The 17,816-nt window shown below is 45.3% G+C and overlaps 1 protein-coding gene across 3 annotated transcripts in view; it reads left to right on the top strand.

Moving 5' to 3' along the window:
• Positions 1-17,816, top strand: part of CADPS (calcium dependent secretion activator) — a gene marked incomplete at both ends in the record, with an annotated part of 194,308 nt that overhangs the window by 151,521 nt on the left and 24,971 nt on the right. For 2 of the 3 annotated variants that reach the window (XM_084292522.1, XM_084292521.1), the window contains 4 exons: positions 7,819-7,974; positions 10,875-11,022; positions 16,076-16,150; positions 17,193-17,276. In XM_084292522.1, coding sequence (XP_084148648.1) covers positions 7,819-7,974; positions 10,875-11,022; positions 16,076-16,150; positions 17,193-17,276 — 463 coding nt within the window. Of the gene's footprint in view, positions 1-4,549; positions 4,697-7,818; positions 7,975-10,874; positions 11,023-16,075; positions 16,151-17,192; positions 17,277-17,816 lie in introns of all 3 variants that reach the window. The other variant, XM_084292520.1, reaches the window with a different exon arrangement.

The raw sequence follows: 17,816 nt of genomic DNA, 5'->3' as shown, positions 1-17,816 counted from the left end.
AAGCCCGGGGTGGGTTACGGTTAGATGATTAGATGTCGTACAGACCCGAGAATTTACAAAATTTGTTCCAGCAGGAAAGTGGGTGCTTTTCACAAGAAGCTTGTGTCCATCTGGTGAAAAGATGCACTCTGGGTTTTTTTTTTCACTAGTCGGTATTTTGTTCTTGTGTCTCGCACACAGAAGTGCGAGCTGCAAATGCTGGCTTCACTTGATCAGACCCAGCACAGGGAGGTACGGGCGAATGCACAGAGGGTGGCACATGCTGTGTGAAGGAGAAGAGGGGAGTCGCTCATATGACGGTGTTGATGCACTGTTCAGAACTAAATGTTAAGGCGTCTTCGTCTTTTGCCTCCTGGGCAGACCACCTGCTATTCCTTGGCTGATCTACAGTGAACTTGCAGAAGAACTCAGGTCAGAGGCGTATTCGGTTTTATCTGCCCTCCTGTGTCTGCTTCCTTCTTCCCCTACGTGTCCGACTGCAGCACAGTTGAGTTTTTAGGCCATTGACCCTCAAATATCTTGGACCAGCCAATTCCTATCCAAGTCACGGCCTTCTGCAGGCTCTCCAGCCGAGCTTTTCTGGAACTGGGCACACCGCAGCATGTGGCTCCACGGCTTTCCTCTGCTTTGAAGAAAGGCCTTCGGGTTGGCCCGAAAAGGCAGATCGTCGTGGATGGCTGTTCCACTCAGCCTGCTGCTGTCCCACTGTGGATCATTACAGTCAACTGCAAGAAGGAAGAAGTCTCATTATCTCCTCTAAGGCAGGAAATTATTCCACAGCGCAGAGTCTTTTGAAAGGGTTTCTCTGCACTCATGCTTGCAATCAAGGCTGAAATACGTAGCCCTCCATAACCTGACCAGATGGCAGTTTGCAAGCATGTATTTCTTCTATTTTCATTGCTGAATACTCTGCACCTTATGCTACGAGGAGTTAGGTATAGAAATCACAAACAGCGAGGGAGATGCTGTTAAGTATTGAAAACATGGGGGAAAAAGCACCGAGGTAATGTGCTCATGAGGGCTCTGTAAGCTGCCTCTGCAGAGCTGCTGAATTTGCAGGGGGTCCTTGCCCTATCGCTAGAGCAGCTGGTGTGCTCGCATGAATCCACGCCGAGAAGCGTGGAACACTTGTCCCTCGCACAGTCATCCAAGTACGGAGGCTACAGAGCAGGTCTGTTCTCTGGTGAGTTGAGAGGTCTTGGAAAAGTAGGGTTGTGCAATGGGTGGTGTGGTTTTTTTTTTTTTTTTTCGTGCTAGCTTCTCAGAGAACGCTGATTTATCTCGCAGCCAGCAGACACGTACGTGTGTGTGTGCGTCTCTCTGTGTGTGTCTGTGTTGAAAGATCTTTCTGAGCAAATGCTAAAGCCGGTGCAGCGACAACCAGTCTCAATTGCTTGACTAGGAAGTTACTCACTGACCTATGGCTGTCTCTACCACACTGTAGTCCTGGCTTTAACATCGACTGATTGCTCACTAACCCTTTGCAAACTGTTTATAAACGTATCATTCATTTAAGATGTAAGAAATTGAACAGTGTGATTATATTAACCATTTGAAGAGGTTGCACTGCTATAAGATGCTAGTGAAAAACATTTCCCCTTACAAGAAGCACTGGTGTAGTGAACATGAGTATTTTTGTTACTATTCTGGGTGTCAGTCAGAGGAAGAACACAGATTTGACTGCCTACTTCACTATCAAGCTCTCTGCTTCCCATCAAGGCTTTTGTGAAAAGATTTGCTCTCGAGCATTTGTTCAGCCTAGGCAGTAAGGTAGCGAGCATTTCTAGTGATGGAAGAGACAGGCGTCTGCCTCTCCCATCAGTAAATCATCTCAGGGATCACGTAGGAACCAAGCACTTCAGTACAGACCAGGCTCTTGGTTAACTCTGTCCTGAAACCGGAGACTCCCCAGTAAAAACATGGTGATTTTTCTGCCCTCCTTCCCGTACTGGGGCAACTCTGACCAGTACCATGGTACAGCATGAGCGTGGGGATGTTGCCAGTCTGCTTGCACCAAGAATTTCCTAGCAGGCAGTGCAGGTGAGAGCCATTTACATCGCCATCAGACACAAATGGGGGTGAATGAGAAGAAACCAAGAAACCAAGCAGTACAGCTCCAGGGCGTACGTCTTTTATCAAACGTATCAGGAGCCAGTCCCAAAGCTTCTTAAATCAGACAGCCCTCATCTTGTTGATCCAAATGCCCACATTCCCTGCCTGATGGCTGAGGTTATATTTAGCTGTCTATATTAAATAGGCACGGCTGGCTTTTAGAAACAGTTTCTCATCTTGGACCTGTAGTTTTTATGGTCTGAGCAACTGCAGGCTGGAACATTTGTTGGTAATATTAATCATTTTTTACAGGTCTCACTGCAACTGTTAGTCAGATAATTAGATCGGTTGAACCTGCAAAACTGTGCATGTCAATTCAGGAGAATATTTTTAAAATTAGTTACTGTATGTTAACATATTATACTCCATTATTTTGCTGTTTTGTTTTCTTTTAAGAGTACTAACTTATTCTTGCAACATATCCTTGCATCAGCAAAATAATGTGTTGTATAAAAGAAATATGTTTCCGTGTGAATATAGTATACTGTTTACTCTAGAAGTCATATTTTATTAATACAGTGTTTTTATTAATATAACACTGTCACTTCTTGAATTTTAATATTAAAACCAAAGGTCCTCTGATTTATGTATTTACCATCTGGCTAAGTTATTTAAGTTGCTTTCCCTTATACATTTATATGTTGTCCACCTCTTGCTATTTCTTTATTTATTCCATATCAGTATTTAACCACATGCACTGCCATTTCTGAAGATTTAACACTCTCTCAATCACTGTGGAGTCTGTGTCTCATTCAGCAATCATACCATCTTAATAGGCAGACACCGTATGAATGGAAACAATGGATGGCTTTGTTGCATTAGTAAATTCTCCTATCTCCTTGCTGCCTAACAAAGACAACAAGCAGATAAAGTGAAGTCAAATCTACTAAGAGGCATAGAAACAAAAGCAAACAAAAACATACATTTTTTTCACTAGTAAAAGTATATAGATTTTTTTTTTCCCCAGACAAGGGATTGTATTCACAAAGGGAGAATGAGGTTCTAAGTCCCAGTCTATTCCCTAAGAGTTGCCACCAAAGACGAACAGCTCTTGTGGAGATGGAGTTCACATCTTCTATTGCATTAGGAAACATTTATTCAGTATAGCCAGCTCAATTCCATTACTTTGGATTTTTTATACATAAAATTTAAAGTAAGAAATACACCTCAAAATATGACTCAAAAAAGTTGCTAAAATTTTGAAACACAAAATGTGCAATTTGATACTCTTCCAAGACTCCTGGTAAAGCTGCCTGTACAGCACCTTCTAATTTCATCCAGGGGAATGGGGGAGACCTTTCAAGGTGGCATCTTCTGGTACGGTCATCAGGACCAGGGAAGTTTGAACACTGAAGCTGAGTCCTTGCGCATCAGCAGAGAAGCTTCCAGGAACTTCAGCAGTACAGGATGAAGCTGAAATCCTGAAGTCCCGATTCTAGTTTTACTGAGCCCAAACAATGGTCCGGTAAAGATGGTGTTTTGAAAACTTTAGGCATGCGGTGTTGCTATACCACACGTTGTTTCAGGAGAAACAAGATTTTGCATTAAATTAATACACTAGCCCATTTTTAAGAGATCTCTTTCTGCATAACAGTTGCATATCTGAAAATGTTTATTAAAGTCACAATGCCCAAGTACACTTGCTTCATAAATTAATCTTTGAATATCTTAATCACTCCACAGCCCATTTCCAGCTAAGCAACATTCATACACCAGTCCTGGATTTACTAAATGCAACTCTCACTGCACATACGTAGACCAGGGACACATTTTGTCTCCATACAGAAACACAAGGGTAGGCTCAGGACACAAGTCCTCATTTAGGAAGAACCCATCAGTTGATCCCGGTTAGCACACTTTTATTATTTGTTCAGCACAAGATAAACGGAGTTTTTGGAGTAAAATCCTGACTCCATTGAATTTGGTGGCAAATACTGTTAAGGGCTTGAGCAGAGCTAGAATTTCAACCCATGTGTATTATTTTGAGTCCTGATTCCAAAAAAAGCTCCCTGACTTTTCCAGTAGCTGGCTTAGCTTAGCGATTTCATGGATCCCTCCAACCTGAGAATGCTGAACCGAGACTCGCTTCCTTACGAGGTAGATCTTTACAAGCAAAGGCTGCTCTCTGCACTTTGAAATGGTATCAGGACTTGAAGGTTAATTTATTTTGTGTGGGTGTTTGAGTACTCTGCTAATTTGCTACTTTGTGATTCTTCTTTCATTCTGTTTCTTTAAGTAACTTGCTTTTTATTGCAGACTGCAAAACAGTACACTTAAGCTTCCATACCCATGCTTCTTTCTGAAATGTTTTGCTTTAGTTTTTTAACTGTCGTCGTGCTGTGAACTCTGCAGATTTGTTTATGAGTGTCATGTGCTTCTGCTACATCTGCATTGTCACTGTTATGGTATTTTTTCTTTCTGTCTGTTTCTTCCACAGGAGTTTAACAAGTAATCTGCCCAATGTGAATCTACCAAATGTGAATCTCCCTAAAGTACCAAATCTACCAGTTAACATCCCGCTAGGCATCCCACAAATGCCTAGCTTTTCTGCACCGTCATGGATGGCTGCTATTTATGATTCTGAGTGTGTATTCAGTTCAAATTAGATCTCATTTAAATTTAAAGTCATCTTGGCATGGATATGTATTGTTTGTTTCTGCATTATATAAAACTTTAAAGAGTGGTACAGTTAATTAGACATTTTCTGAATGAGACACTAGTGAATTTCTGGCATGTGCATTTTGAGGGTGTCTTGTATAAATCTTGAAAAATTTTCTTTCTCCCACTGAGAATTTGAGCAAGTATATTGCTTTACAAAATAGCCGTCACCAGCGGGACACGGCCTGGCCAACATACGAACCGCAGAGCGTTTAATGTGAGCTGTTGTGTCTCAGCAAAGAGTTCTGTCCAAAAGAGAAGATGAACCAATTTCAATACCAGTCAACCAATTTCTGTGGACCAGATGTAGATCTAAAAGTAAATTTTCTTTAATGTGAGCTCCTCATTCCCCAGATAATAATTTTGTCTTGATTTTGATGAAACAGTTTAGCACAGAGAAACACCCTGCAATGATCTTTATTCAGGTTGTGGGAGGCCCATTTGAAACTCCACATCCATCTTTACAGGCTGGGTAATCCCATGACCAACTAAAGAAAGATCTTTTCAGCATGAGCTTTTGATTGTGGCTGGAGAAATCAGACACTGTGTCAGCACAGTCACTCCATAGGAGCCTCGGGCTCTTATCTCAGGCTCCCCGTGCGAGACCAAGGTGTGTGCTCAGGAGGGCGGAACTGCACATCCCCAGCTGAGCACACATCAGGCACCGTCAGCTCTTTGAGCAGATTCCCCCTACAAGTCCCAGCCACCAAGCAATGCGGAGAGAGGTACAGGTGGCTAAATCCCAATCTGCGTTGGAGGCAGCAGGTCTCACAAGATGTCCTAGCACAGGACCTGAGATCTTCCCAGTTCCCCTGGGCCATTTAAGACCATCCTGGGATGGTCTCAGCCAGTTCTGCACATTTGTGTTGCTTTTTCCTTACCACCTCCTCTCTCCTAAAAGATAAAACCGAAGAAGCCTCCCACATTTTTTTTCTCCCCATCACTGTTACTGAAACACCCTCGATTACATCTACACCTGGGGTCCACCAAAATGCCTCTGCCATGCACAGACTTTATTGCAGAGCAATGGTAATGAACCAGAAATAAAGAAAACACCAATATTTAATTTTTTAATAGAGTTTTAAAACATTTTAACTATTATCACGGTCATTTATGTTTCAAAGTATACAACTCATATTCATGCTAAGATAGCTGTATTAAAGGCTAGATTAGGCAGTTGCCTGTAAAGAGTACTTGAAAGTTTTAATCTTTTTCTCTGTGCATGCTTTGTGGTATTACCCTTGAAAAGATAAGAATCATGTCATGACAGAAAATTGGATAATCCCTCTGAAAACTTGAACATAAATGGTGTATTGCAAGCTGCCTGGCGATTAGAGTTAAGTGCAGTGCTCACAAGCAAAATATTAACAGTGCAACTTGGAAATAAATCTAATACATTGTTTACTCGCCTGAAGCCCTAATCAAAAGTGAGAAAAAGACCAAAAATAATAATTCTGAAATTTTGAAAGCAAATGGGTGTCATAATGTTGCTGTAGTAAATACCAATTACTGCATTTGCACGTATTTAATTATTTCAGACATAAATTCTTGCATTTCTGAAACTGGGTCTAGACTGTTAAAGCTTACTTATACCCAAGCACAGGTTTGAACCAGGAGAAGCTACAAACTGGTGGCTGGAGCAGCACTGGAGACTTCTGCCAACTTGTCCCATGGTCAGAGGAAATGCCTGATTCTTTATCTTTTCACTTCCCTGGTTTCCTTTTCCTCACCCTTCCCACTCCATCGAGGACGTGTTACCTGTCGCTTAGTGTCAGACTCGTTTCTCTTACAATGGAGATGACCCATCCTTGATATCGTTCTCCCCGTTGGCACAGGACCCGCAGGGCCCCTGGCATGTTGGGGACACGGTTTTCACCTCGCAGTAGCCCACGTGTATGCATTTAGCTCCGGTCTCCTCTAGCATTAACTCAATGCAGCTGGCATCTGTCACAATAGAAACACCCTCCCTCACCTGTTTCTATAGATGATGTCGGCACAAGTGGTAATGCATGGTGTGTTAAATATCTTCTAAATTACCGTGTTAGCATTAGTGGTACGCGAGGAGGGGGTTGGAACTCTTGAAGCTCCCTTGGTAATTGTTCTGAAAAAAAAAAAGAAAAAAGGGAGAAGGAGAGAGGGAGAGAAAAGGGTTATGGATGCATAAATTTCTCTGCACAAGCGGAGCACAATCGAGTTCTGTATTTTTATTCCATCAGTGGAGGTTTGGGATATAATTATACTGTGAAAAGAGCCGGTGTAGCTACACACTGCAGGACCAAAGACTTCCATCTGGGCAAGGGTGTGGGTTCGAGAACGCAAGCTTTGGAAAGAAATTCAGAGTTTTGTGACAGACCAAAGAAGTTGCAAAATAATTTTTTTTTTGGAAAATGGAAATCTGTCATCCTCTAGATGCCTTTGCAAGAGGCAGCTCTGCGGAAAGGTGCAGCAGTCAATCCAGCCAGAAGGTCTGGATGTGAGATGCCCAGTGCCCTTAGCTCAATTGACTTACCCCCATTTTTTTCCAGCTGTTCAAGAGCTAACGCGTGTCCTCGCTCACCACTTGTTAGCACTGTCCCTTCCCTGGAACCGGGGCCTCGGCGGGAGGGACAAGGCCACCTAAAGATACAATTCGGAGGGGGGACGATTGCATGAAACCAAATCTTAATAACTGCATACATTCCAGTATGGTAGTTATTACTGGTCGAGGATTTTCTACCACGATTCCTGGCCTTAATTTTTAATAACCACATGCGTTGATGTGGTTATTAACTAAGGCTGATTTTTACCATACACACGTTCTTCCTGTTAATATGTGTAACTCATAATGTTGTCTTACTCATCTGGTCTGGAGAGTTTCGTGGGTTATGACAGCAAGGTAGATTAGGCAACTGTATGGTAAAACTCAAAATCCTGATGGTGGAGATGGCCAGCGTTGTCCTGTGTATGAAACTACTGTCTGCTCCACACTTGTTGCAGGAATGGTCTCCACATCAGGTGGCAAAGAGTCTGATGCCGCTTATGACTTGTGTTCTCGTTCTGCCCTGCCAGCAATGGATCAGGCACCTCGGAAGATCTGTTCTGGAAGCTGGACGCCCTACAGACTTTCATTCGGGATTTGCACTGGCCTGAGGAGGAGTTTGGGAAACACTTGGAGCAGCGCTTGAAGCTGATGGCAAGTGACATGATCGAGTCCTGCGTGAAGAGGTACGTGTGCGCGAGCAAGGCAGGAGCTCAGCGGGGGCAGCATTTGTCTCTGTCTCGGTATCAGTGCTGTGCTTTGCCTTTCAGCATCACTCCCAGCGTCATTTATTCGTGGCCCCAGCTCAGCACACACTGGGTGGAAAGCCACCTCCTTGCTGTGAACTGTGGGCTCCCCACCCAAGGGTTTGTCTGTTGAGACTCTGGGGAGTGCCTATTCGCAATGAGGCAGGAAATCACCCACTATTTCGAGCTTTATGGACTGTTAGCTTATTGTTGGTGCTGCACCTGAGGTTGAATCTTTGTAAAATCAGTTTCTTGTTAGCGAGGCCGAGTGCTGAAGGCACAGCCCCAAGGCATATCCCAGCAAGCAACCAGAAAACACAGATCCAGGAAAAAAATAAACAAGCAAGAAAAGCGATTCCAAAAAGGTCGATAGTGTAGCTTGGCACACAGGCTTCACATCTGCTGTTGAAAGAGAAAAGGCACCGTATCATCACAGGATACTCACCTGCAGATATCACAAAAGAGAGAGGTTTCTTTAAAAACTCGCAAACATACAGACAGCCGTCACTTTGAAAACAAAATGTTACGGTTAAATTGTCAAACTTCCCGCAGCAATCCATGTTCATTTGGTGTCAGAGCTGTTCAGGCAGGAGGAAGAAATGAACTTTGCATTCCATCGTGCAAAAATTAATAGACAAAGAGACAGACCAAAGGAAAAATGAGTGCCAAATACAGCTGGTACATGCTAATAATAGCCGCAATGTGCGATGTGGCTGTTCTGTACCGCAGTTGCCTGGCCGCTCTGCAAGCACGAGCTGGGATTTGTTATTCACACGTCCTCGCAGGCTGGATATTCAACGTCACTGCACGAGGAGGCACGTTTGGTCCCCGAGATGGAGGCAGTAGGCTGGCCTGCTGGCAGCGGGCAGCTCGAGGCTTGCTCTTGCAGCCTTCTGAGGTAAAACCCTGAGCACTGGAAGTGCAGTGAGATGGCCGTGATGTCCTTGGCTGGCACGGCAGCTGAGCTCCAGCTGCCAGGCCATTCTTTAAAAACAAATTCAGTGCTGTAAGCTGCAAATGCTCCAGGTGAGGCAGTGCAGGGATCCTCCTGCAGCAACATAGGTGCTGGTTTGCAATCTGAAGTGATCGGCGGCGTCCTTGGGCTCTGTTCCTCAGTGCTTTGCCTCCACCAGCCTCACTGAAGGCCAGCAGCGTGTTCAGTGGAGCTCTGCTCTCCACTGTTTCCCCAGCACCACTAGCAAAATACTGATTTTTCTCTGTTTTTTTAAACACTTGAAACTGGACACTGTTACTGCACCTGTGGTGCAGTTGTAGCTGCGATGATCTGCAGAAATGAGACTGGGTTAGGTTGGCTGAGATAACAGGGAAAAATAAGCCATTTTCCAGGTACATCTGAAGAAGGGTTTTTGTGCCTGAAAGCTGGCTTTTTTTCCCAACTGCTCCAACCTTTCTACAAATATATTGCCCCTCTACAAAAACCTGGCCTAGCTTGCGATGGTGTGACTATATATAATGGTTCTGAGCATAAGTAAGTAGGAACATGCTCATCTCTGCGAGGAGATGGAAAATCCCAGTCACTTTTGGTCCTTTCAGTAATTATCAAGATTCTAGTCCCCGAGTCCAGGCTAAATCTGGCACTGGTAATTAAATCAGTTCAAATGCCACTGCTGATGTAAACCAATATGCTGCTTTCCCTATTTATATCACCTGCAAACAGGGCCTGGCTAAGGTTTCTTTAGCAATTTCAGTTTGACACAACATTTTTCTTCGCGTCTGTCTCTGAACCGTTGAATGCCATGGAGGAGCCACCCCGCCTTCCACACTTGGTTGTATTTCGGGGCTGTCAGGAAAGCAGCCCTTGCAAGGCAGGCCTGTTCTGCTAATACATCCAGGCAGGAGGACCTCTGCACCAGCCCAGATCTGAGCCCAAGAACGGGAGTTTCACATTTGTAAATTAGTTTCCATTTGCATAACCCTTGGGGGATCTTTCAAGATCAGAGTTATTCCTGAGCTGCAGCTGATATTATTTGTTATTTCTAAATTGAAGCTCCTATGTTAATTTGTTGGCGGGTTCTGTCGGATGTGATAATTGTTCTGTGCTAGGTTAGGTTAGAGAAGTACCTCAGGAATCTGCAGAGGGGCTCAAGAGAAAGGCAAGGCAGTGCCCACTGATCTGCAAGGCTTCCCAATGCTGGAGTTACAAACATCTCAGTATTATAAATACTACACAGGATCACATTCTGTAGCCTTTGCTCCAAAAAAGCTCTGTGTGGGCTCGTGCAGTGTGTGTGTTCACCCATGCACGATTGCATGTGTGCACGTGGTGCAGATGTACTGTGGGGAGTGTGTGTGCCTTGGACAAACCACTCCTGAGAGCTTACGAGACAATCAGAAAGTTTTGGCAAGCAAAGAAAGTTGTGCAGACCTAAACCCACAATGATCTGGTGTCCTTTCAGTGGAGCAACGAAGGAGTTCCTGGCTTTTGTAGTGGGTATTAGGGAGTAATAGGAGCTCCCTTGAACGCACCAGCCTTGCTGTTTGCCTGTGGTTACAGATCAGCTAATGCAACCAAATTATAGGTGTACATTGACACTGCTGTTTGCAACATCATCACACTGTTTATCAAGCACGAGAAAGTCATAGTTTCTCTGAAACCGTTGCACACTTTATAAATAGTGTGTACTCTGGGGAGCGCGTTTCTTTTTAAACTGGGGAATCATTTTTAGTAAGAGCACGTTTGTAACAATTGTACTGGAACGCTCCCAGTAGCACTCAGCTTTCTGTTTTGTTGAACTCTTCGGAGCCGTGTGTTTCACATTATTATTAGCTTCAGTATTTTAAAAAGTAACTGAAGCATCTTTTTCTACTTCCCTTAACAGAACCAGGATTGCGTTTGAAGTAAAACTGCAAAAAACCAGCCGATCAACAGATTTCCGAGTCCCTCAATCAATATGCACCATGTTTAATGTCATGGTAGATGCCAAAGCTCAGTCAACAAAGCTTTGCAGCATGGAAATGGGCCAAGAGGTAAAAATGCAGGTTCTTCCTTTCACAGCTTTTAAAGGCAATGTAATGAAATTTCCTATCTTGCTCTGTGCTAAGTTAAGAGGCATGTTAGCACTTGTGGATTTAGCCTTCCATATAGAGCGTGCAGATGAATATGCAGGGTGTTGCTCTCAAATAAACCCAACGAATATGAACATTCAGAATCCCAGCCACTAAGGAGAGATTTTTTGCAAGGGCTGTGGTGTGCATAAGGTACCTCTAGAGCTTGTTTGATGGGTACTGACCACATATAAGTCATTAACCACATTTTGGAGCCAGGTGTAGGCAACAGACTTCTTGTGTATGACTGTTTTCTGGAGACAAACACGGAAAACAGAAGTGCCAAGTTGTTGCTGAGATTCTTGTAAGGAAAAGAAAAGACTTACAAAAGTAGATTGAAATTCGACTTCCTCGAATATGGGCTAAAATCAGCAAGCCTGTTGATCCTGGCTTTCTGGGTTCTTAATGACTCAAGTTTCCCCACAACAAACCTGGTTTAATTAACCACTGCTGTAGTTTTTCTTCTGAAGCCATAGCTGCAGGTTGAAGTTTCTGTGAATTAGAAAGACACGCTAAATTGGATTTGATTAAATGCATCATAATGATCATTTTGTTATAGTGGCTCAAAGCCAAATTAAATATTCATAAACCAGCCTAGAATAAATTCACAAATACTGTCTGGCTCTCCTATCCTGCTGCTTATCAGCATTTCCTAGGTAAGCCCTCTCGTACAACTTTGAGTGGTCAGGTTTTACAGTCAGCCCTTGCAAGTTACTGGTTTGCTTTATTTACGGTGGCGTTTTGGAGATCAAACCAACTGCAGTATTGTGACAGAGCAAGCTTGTTGCATTCAGAAAATCACCAGGTTAAGTATTAGGATGGCAGGAGGCTGATGTTAGCTCTATAAATCGTGTGTCCAGGCACTCGCTGCATCTTCCCTTGCTAACGTGTGGTGCTCGGTGGTTCCCATAGCTTCCTCCAAATTTTGAGCATCGGTCACTCTGCACACAGTTGGGTGGCGAGCACAAGGAGAGCGGGCAGCAGCACGGGCACACCTCAGTTGTGCCAGGGCTGAGCGCTCGTCTTTGCAAATCTGCCTGGGCTGCTTCCAGGAGGTGTTTGGTACAGCAGCCCTGAGCGAGCGCAGCTCCAGTGGCAAGCAGCACTTGCTGGGGCACGAGGCTTTTAACAGATAACTGAACTAACAGAGTTGCAAAGCAGATGTAAATTATCGGTGCATAAGTTACCGTTTAGGGCTGCAGCATTTTATACACCCTCCCTTTTTCTTTTCTTCGTTTTAATGAGTGTTTCTACCTCCCCCTCCGTTTGCTCATGCCATGAGATGCTCAGGCTGGGGGCTGGGGGGTCGTGGTACAGGAGCAGAGCTCTCACTACAGCCAGAAGGACAAAATGCCACCCCAACTCTTCCAGTCCCGGTGGAAACGATGGCACAGATCAACAGCAGACAGATGAGAGACAGGGTTGTGAGCCAGGGATGTAAGGCAGGGATGCTCCTTACCATCAGGAGCCCCATCAGAGCCGCAGCCAGCAGCCCGTGTCCCCAGGGCTGCTGCGCACCTTGCACCCCTTCACCCAGCACCATCCGCAGCCACGCTCCCCCAGGGCGAGGTCCCTTTGCAGGGAGTTCAAAAGCAGCAAAAAGGGCTAAAATTGTCCGCGGCGCCGTTCCCACATCACAGTTTGCCCAGACCGTGCCGAGGATGACATTTGGATGGGAAACGAGCACCTGATATTTCTCCCTGTCAGTGCTGTACGTGGGCAAAGACAAACTTGGCTCATCATCTGACCTCGCTCCCGGGGACTCCCTCCCACCCCGCGGCCTTTCTCCGAAGCCTACCTTCGGCTCCATGCACTTCAGCAGACACTTGAATGCATTTTGAGAGCAGTACCCTGTGAAACAAACACCCATCATTTCATTTCCATTTCGTTGTCTCTAAAGGCAGCTGTTAAAACATTTGGTAAACATACTTTACCATCTTAAATATTTATTTTTCCTCTGAATTTTTAATACATCTAAGGGGATAAATGTATGTATTAAATGTTTCTCAGTTGGTCTAGTATGTTTCTATTTAATATCTAAGGTCAGATGGTCCTTAGAGAAATACAACGTACACACAATCTGTTACATGACAAGGCAAGATACTCATCACATAAAGTCAAGTTGAATCATTGTAGTGCACTGATTAGGGATTGTAATAATCGAGCTAATAGAAAGCTGCGATGAACTCCACCAGCAGCGGTTGCTGCGCCGAGCGAAGCAACCCGGCTCCGCGATCTTTAACCCCGGGCGTTTTCCGAGGGGACGCAGAGGGAGCTGCTAAAACCGCTAGTTTCGGAGCCAACCAGCTCTGAACGCCTCCCCAGGCACCATTTTTTATCCCGCTGTCCTCCCAACCCCATCCTGGCAGGGACTGCTTTTCCCCAGGGCGTGGAGCTGGGTCCGCCCGGGCCATACCCTGCAGGGTCCCCAGCCCCGGGGCTGCCCCAGGGGTTTTGCACCCTGGTGGGAAGGTGCGGTCAGAGCCCTGCAGACACCACCGTGGTGCTTGCACAGGGCCTCTCCTGCTCTCAGAGATGCCTGCTTATTCCATCAGTGCCCTTACTTGCTTTTTAAACAAGCTTTTAAGTGAAAACGCATTGGTGAAGGCGTTTCATGCTCTGTTTTGCATGTACCTAGCTATTTTTGTGTTAAAACTCATGGTTTATCCAATGTAAAAACCCCAGTTGGCAATGCCCTCTAATGAATTAAGCATTCTTTTGGAGGAAAATATGAAACTTGATATTGAGTCAGGGGAATTTTGCTCTGGATTCTATAAATTGTCCTTTACAATGGGCAACCATCTCCAAAAGTGCATGCGCTGCCAGGCCGTCCTGGCTGTGCAGCCACCTCGCAGCCCTCTCCCATCCCTCCTGCATTTCTCTCCTCCATCCCGGAGCCCCAGCAGCCCCTCAGCTGCCCTGCTTTTTTCTTCCTCTCCTCCTTGTCTTCCCAATCTGCCTGCCCGCTGCCTGCTTCCCAGGGAAGGGAATTAGCCAAGTCCAAGGTCTCCCACATGCACAGCAATGCAGCTGCAGAAGGAAAACCCCATGGGGATGACAACCCCAATGCATGCAGCTCCTTCATCATCTTCCTTAGGAGGTGCTGGCCCTGTGTGCTGAGGACGTTGGTGGCTCCCCCCATATCCAGCAGTTACCCGTCCCTTTCACTTCAGGGCCACATCTCCCGCTGTGCCAGGTCAATTTGGAAGCTGATGAGGCCTGACCCTACATTAAAGAGCTCAGCCACAGACAACTGGGGTTGGGCAAGGCGCTCGTATGTGTCTGGACCTGCAGAGCAGGACATGGAAAGGGGATCTCCAAAAGCAAACATTGTTGGTTTGCATGCCTGGCCAGAGGGACTCCTGTCCTGCCCCATGGGGACGTGGGGGCAGCACCACATGCCCCTGCCCTGCTGTAGGACCCACCTGGCTCCTTCCCCTTCAGAGTGAGAGAAAGCCTCAGGGGTCTGCCAGCAGGTAGCTAACATCCTGCCCCTTCCCCATGTTCCTTGCTGCACATACTACAGGCAGCCAGCTCTGACGTTACAGTGAGAGGAGGTTTTGATCACGTTTCATTTCCCCCTGCTTATTGTTTCTGTGCGTGATGCTGTTGTTATCATAGCCACATTTAAAAGGTCCCCCCTTTTCTTTAAGATTTTGTTTTATTTATTGTTTATCTTCATATTTTCTTTTTCCTGTCTTTCGCACTTTCCTCTTTATTTCTGTCCCCAATCATCTGAAAAGTTTGCTAAAGAGTGGGTAAGTGTGTCCGACTTTTTTTTCTTTGTTCCTAATTCCTGTGTTAATGTGCTGTTGTTGTAGGAAAAAAAAAAAGAAACCAGAGAGCAGCTCAGACTGCTGATCAGACACCGAGACCAACGTCTAGCATTTGTAAAGCCCTCACAGTCTTCGTTCCCAAAGTCTGATTAGTATTTAAAGCAGATTTGTCTCTTTCAATGTGATTTGATGTTAACATTTTAAAACAATATTAATGCCAAGTGGTAATGAATATAGTGACTAGCACCAGTGCTTGAAATGTTTGACTGAAAAATCAAATGTTTTGTGTTGGAAAGCAGTCATAATCAGTATTTTCTCAGTCCATTGAAAATAAGAATATACTGTATGTTTTCACTAATTAAATCTTGTATTGGAAACAGGTCTTTTCTAAATTAGTAGAAGACTGTATTTTAGTACCTATTCTAGCCATATTGCAGCTGATTGCATCAGAGCTCCCAAGCTAAGGAGGGTTTGTCATGTGCAGAGACTGGGTTGCAGACAGAAGCGATGCTGCTGCTGCAGGCAGCGGCGGTGCTTGGTGGTGCTGAGCGCGTGCCGTGGTGCCTGCTAACGCGCAGGGCTCGGGGCTGTGCTGGCTGCCATCTTCTGCACAAGGAAAAAGACCGATCCGAGTCTGCTGGGTTTCTTTAAGATCTTTTTTATAGCCACTGAGCAAAGCATTTGAACACGTGCTTAATTTTAACCGTGTGCCCACCGAACCCGATGCATAACGCACCTCTGGGTGCTCTGCTGAAGCAGACTGGAAGTGCAGAGCGCCTTCCCCAGGGGTTCAGCCCACTGCAAACTCCCCCAGTGCAGAAAATGCTCTCTGCTCCCTTTCCAAAAGGCTGTGTGGACTTGAGGATCTGTAGCATCCTGGGGCTTGCTCTCAGGCATGGCAAAAGCCTCCCCTCCGGTGTGTGGCTGTGGCTCCTGGAGCCGCAAGCACGCAGAAGAAGGGCAGGGTTTGCCCACGCTCCACCAACTGATGGAGGATTCTCCCAAATTCGAGGGCTCTCCTGTGAGTGTAAGTAATCGCCAGCCACTGTGGTGGAGCACACAGTAACGAGCTGCGTAATTCTTCAGATTAATACTATTGCACAGCGTAGTTTGCCAAGAGAAGAGGCTGACAACCGTAGAGCTCTCGCCTGTGATCAATGCTAATATTTTCCTCCGCCTCTCCTTTTATTTTTCTTTAGCACCAGTACCATTCAAAAATAGACGAACTAATTGAGGAAACCGTCAAAGAAATGATAACACTCCTAGTGGCAAAGGTAACCTTCAACTTCAGGTGAAGTGATTCACTGTTAACATTGCTTTTTTAATACGTGCGTTTCCATTAAAATGTGACACATTAAGATGGTGAATTGGCTTCTTGTTTCTCACAGGAAAGATCATACATCCCCCCGTTCTTTCATGGTGACTCTTTGATGATTAGGAACTGCATGCGATGCAGTACGCTGTTAGCAGGATTGACAAACTGGGCCAGAAGTGGTTCTGAGGAACGGGGTTTATGCTTGTGGGGTACAACCCCGTGGCCAGCATCACCCCGCTGCAGTGGGGTGGCACTACAAAGCGCGGCTGTGTAGACGTTGGGGTGGCGCTCAGAGGTGGTCACCCCTCCTACGCTGAAGGTTGCGTGGACAAAATAGCTTGTCTTGCTCAAGATCACCATATGCTCGTCTTAAGAAATTAATTTAGAGGCGACAGTAGTGGGAAGTACATTCCCAAATGTCAGGTTTAATTGTTTGGAAATTGTTGTGTGTGTTTTTTTTTTTTTATCAGACTCAGCTCCTCTCGTTCAGCTGCCAGCATTTCCCAAGGGGTGTTGTGTAGGTCTGGTGTGTTGTGCTAACACACGGGGAGCTGGGAGGTAGGGAGAAGGATGGTGGGGTGTTTTTTCCTATAGTTTCAAACTTTCTGAGAACAAGTCATCCCTATTATACAGTGGAGACCTTTAAACATACTCTGCCAACATATGCCAGTTCAATTCTTCTGCGAGAATACCCAGCGAGCTGCGTGCTTGACACTGCGTGCTGGAGCAAGGACCACCGGCTTCCCTCACTGGAGGGGCCGTGCTGGCTCCCACACCCCCTGCACCCACCTCCCTACCCCAGCATCACCCCAGACTCCAAGGGCACTGCACCCCATAGCACCCAAAAGGCAGTGCTCCTTTCTCCCCACTCCCCAGCCTGCTGGGTGCACGTTGTCCCTTCCTCTGGCAATGCCGAGAGCTCCACTTCCCTGAAGCCAAGGCTGGTTTTTATACCCTTGTTCAATTACTAAAAATAATTGCAGTGTTTTTTGTGTTCATAGTTTGTCACCATTTTGGAAGGAGTCCTGGCCAAACTGTCTAGATACGATGAAGGAACTTTGTTTTCTTCTTTCCTGTCATTTACTGTAAGTACAGACCATATCTTCCTTTCTTTGTTGTTTTTTTTTTTTTTCTTCTTTTTTTTTTTTTTTCTGAGTTATAATCTCCTGCTCTCCCAGGACTAGAGAAGCTATATAATAATAATAATTCTGCTATTCTATGATATTTGGACACTGTAACCTCCACACAAACAAGCAAACACCCTGCTTACAGATACACAGTACTCAGACACCAAAGAAGAATAGGCTATTGTATTGTAGCACGGTGTAAAGCTGTGGTCAGTCATCACTCAGGCTGGTGGAGTTTATCCTATTGAGGAAGCATATGAAGGTGAAGAAAAAATACTACACTCCCATCCAATTCCAACTCCAAATCCAATTCCCCTAGTTTAGCAATCTGAGCTGTATTCCAGAAAGTATTTCTGACAGTTTCTTAGGACAAACACGCAGCAGCTGATTTCCAGAGGCCTTCTGAAAATGAATGCCCCAGAATTTACCAGAGCACCTGTTTGCAGGCCCGAATTCTTTCATCTGGGCTCACAAAGAGGTGAGCACCCAAATGCATGG

Source organism: Netta rufina (genome assembly GCF_964035555.1).
Source record: "Netta rufina genome assembly, chromosome: 10".
Classification (NCBI taxonomy): domain Eukaryota; kingdom Metazoa; phylum Chordata; class Aves; order Anseriformes; family Anatidae; genus Netta; species Netta rufina.
The sequence above is the reverse complement of the archived record's forward strand: the minus strand, read 5'-3'. Positions and strand labels throughout refer to the sequence as shown.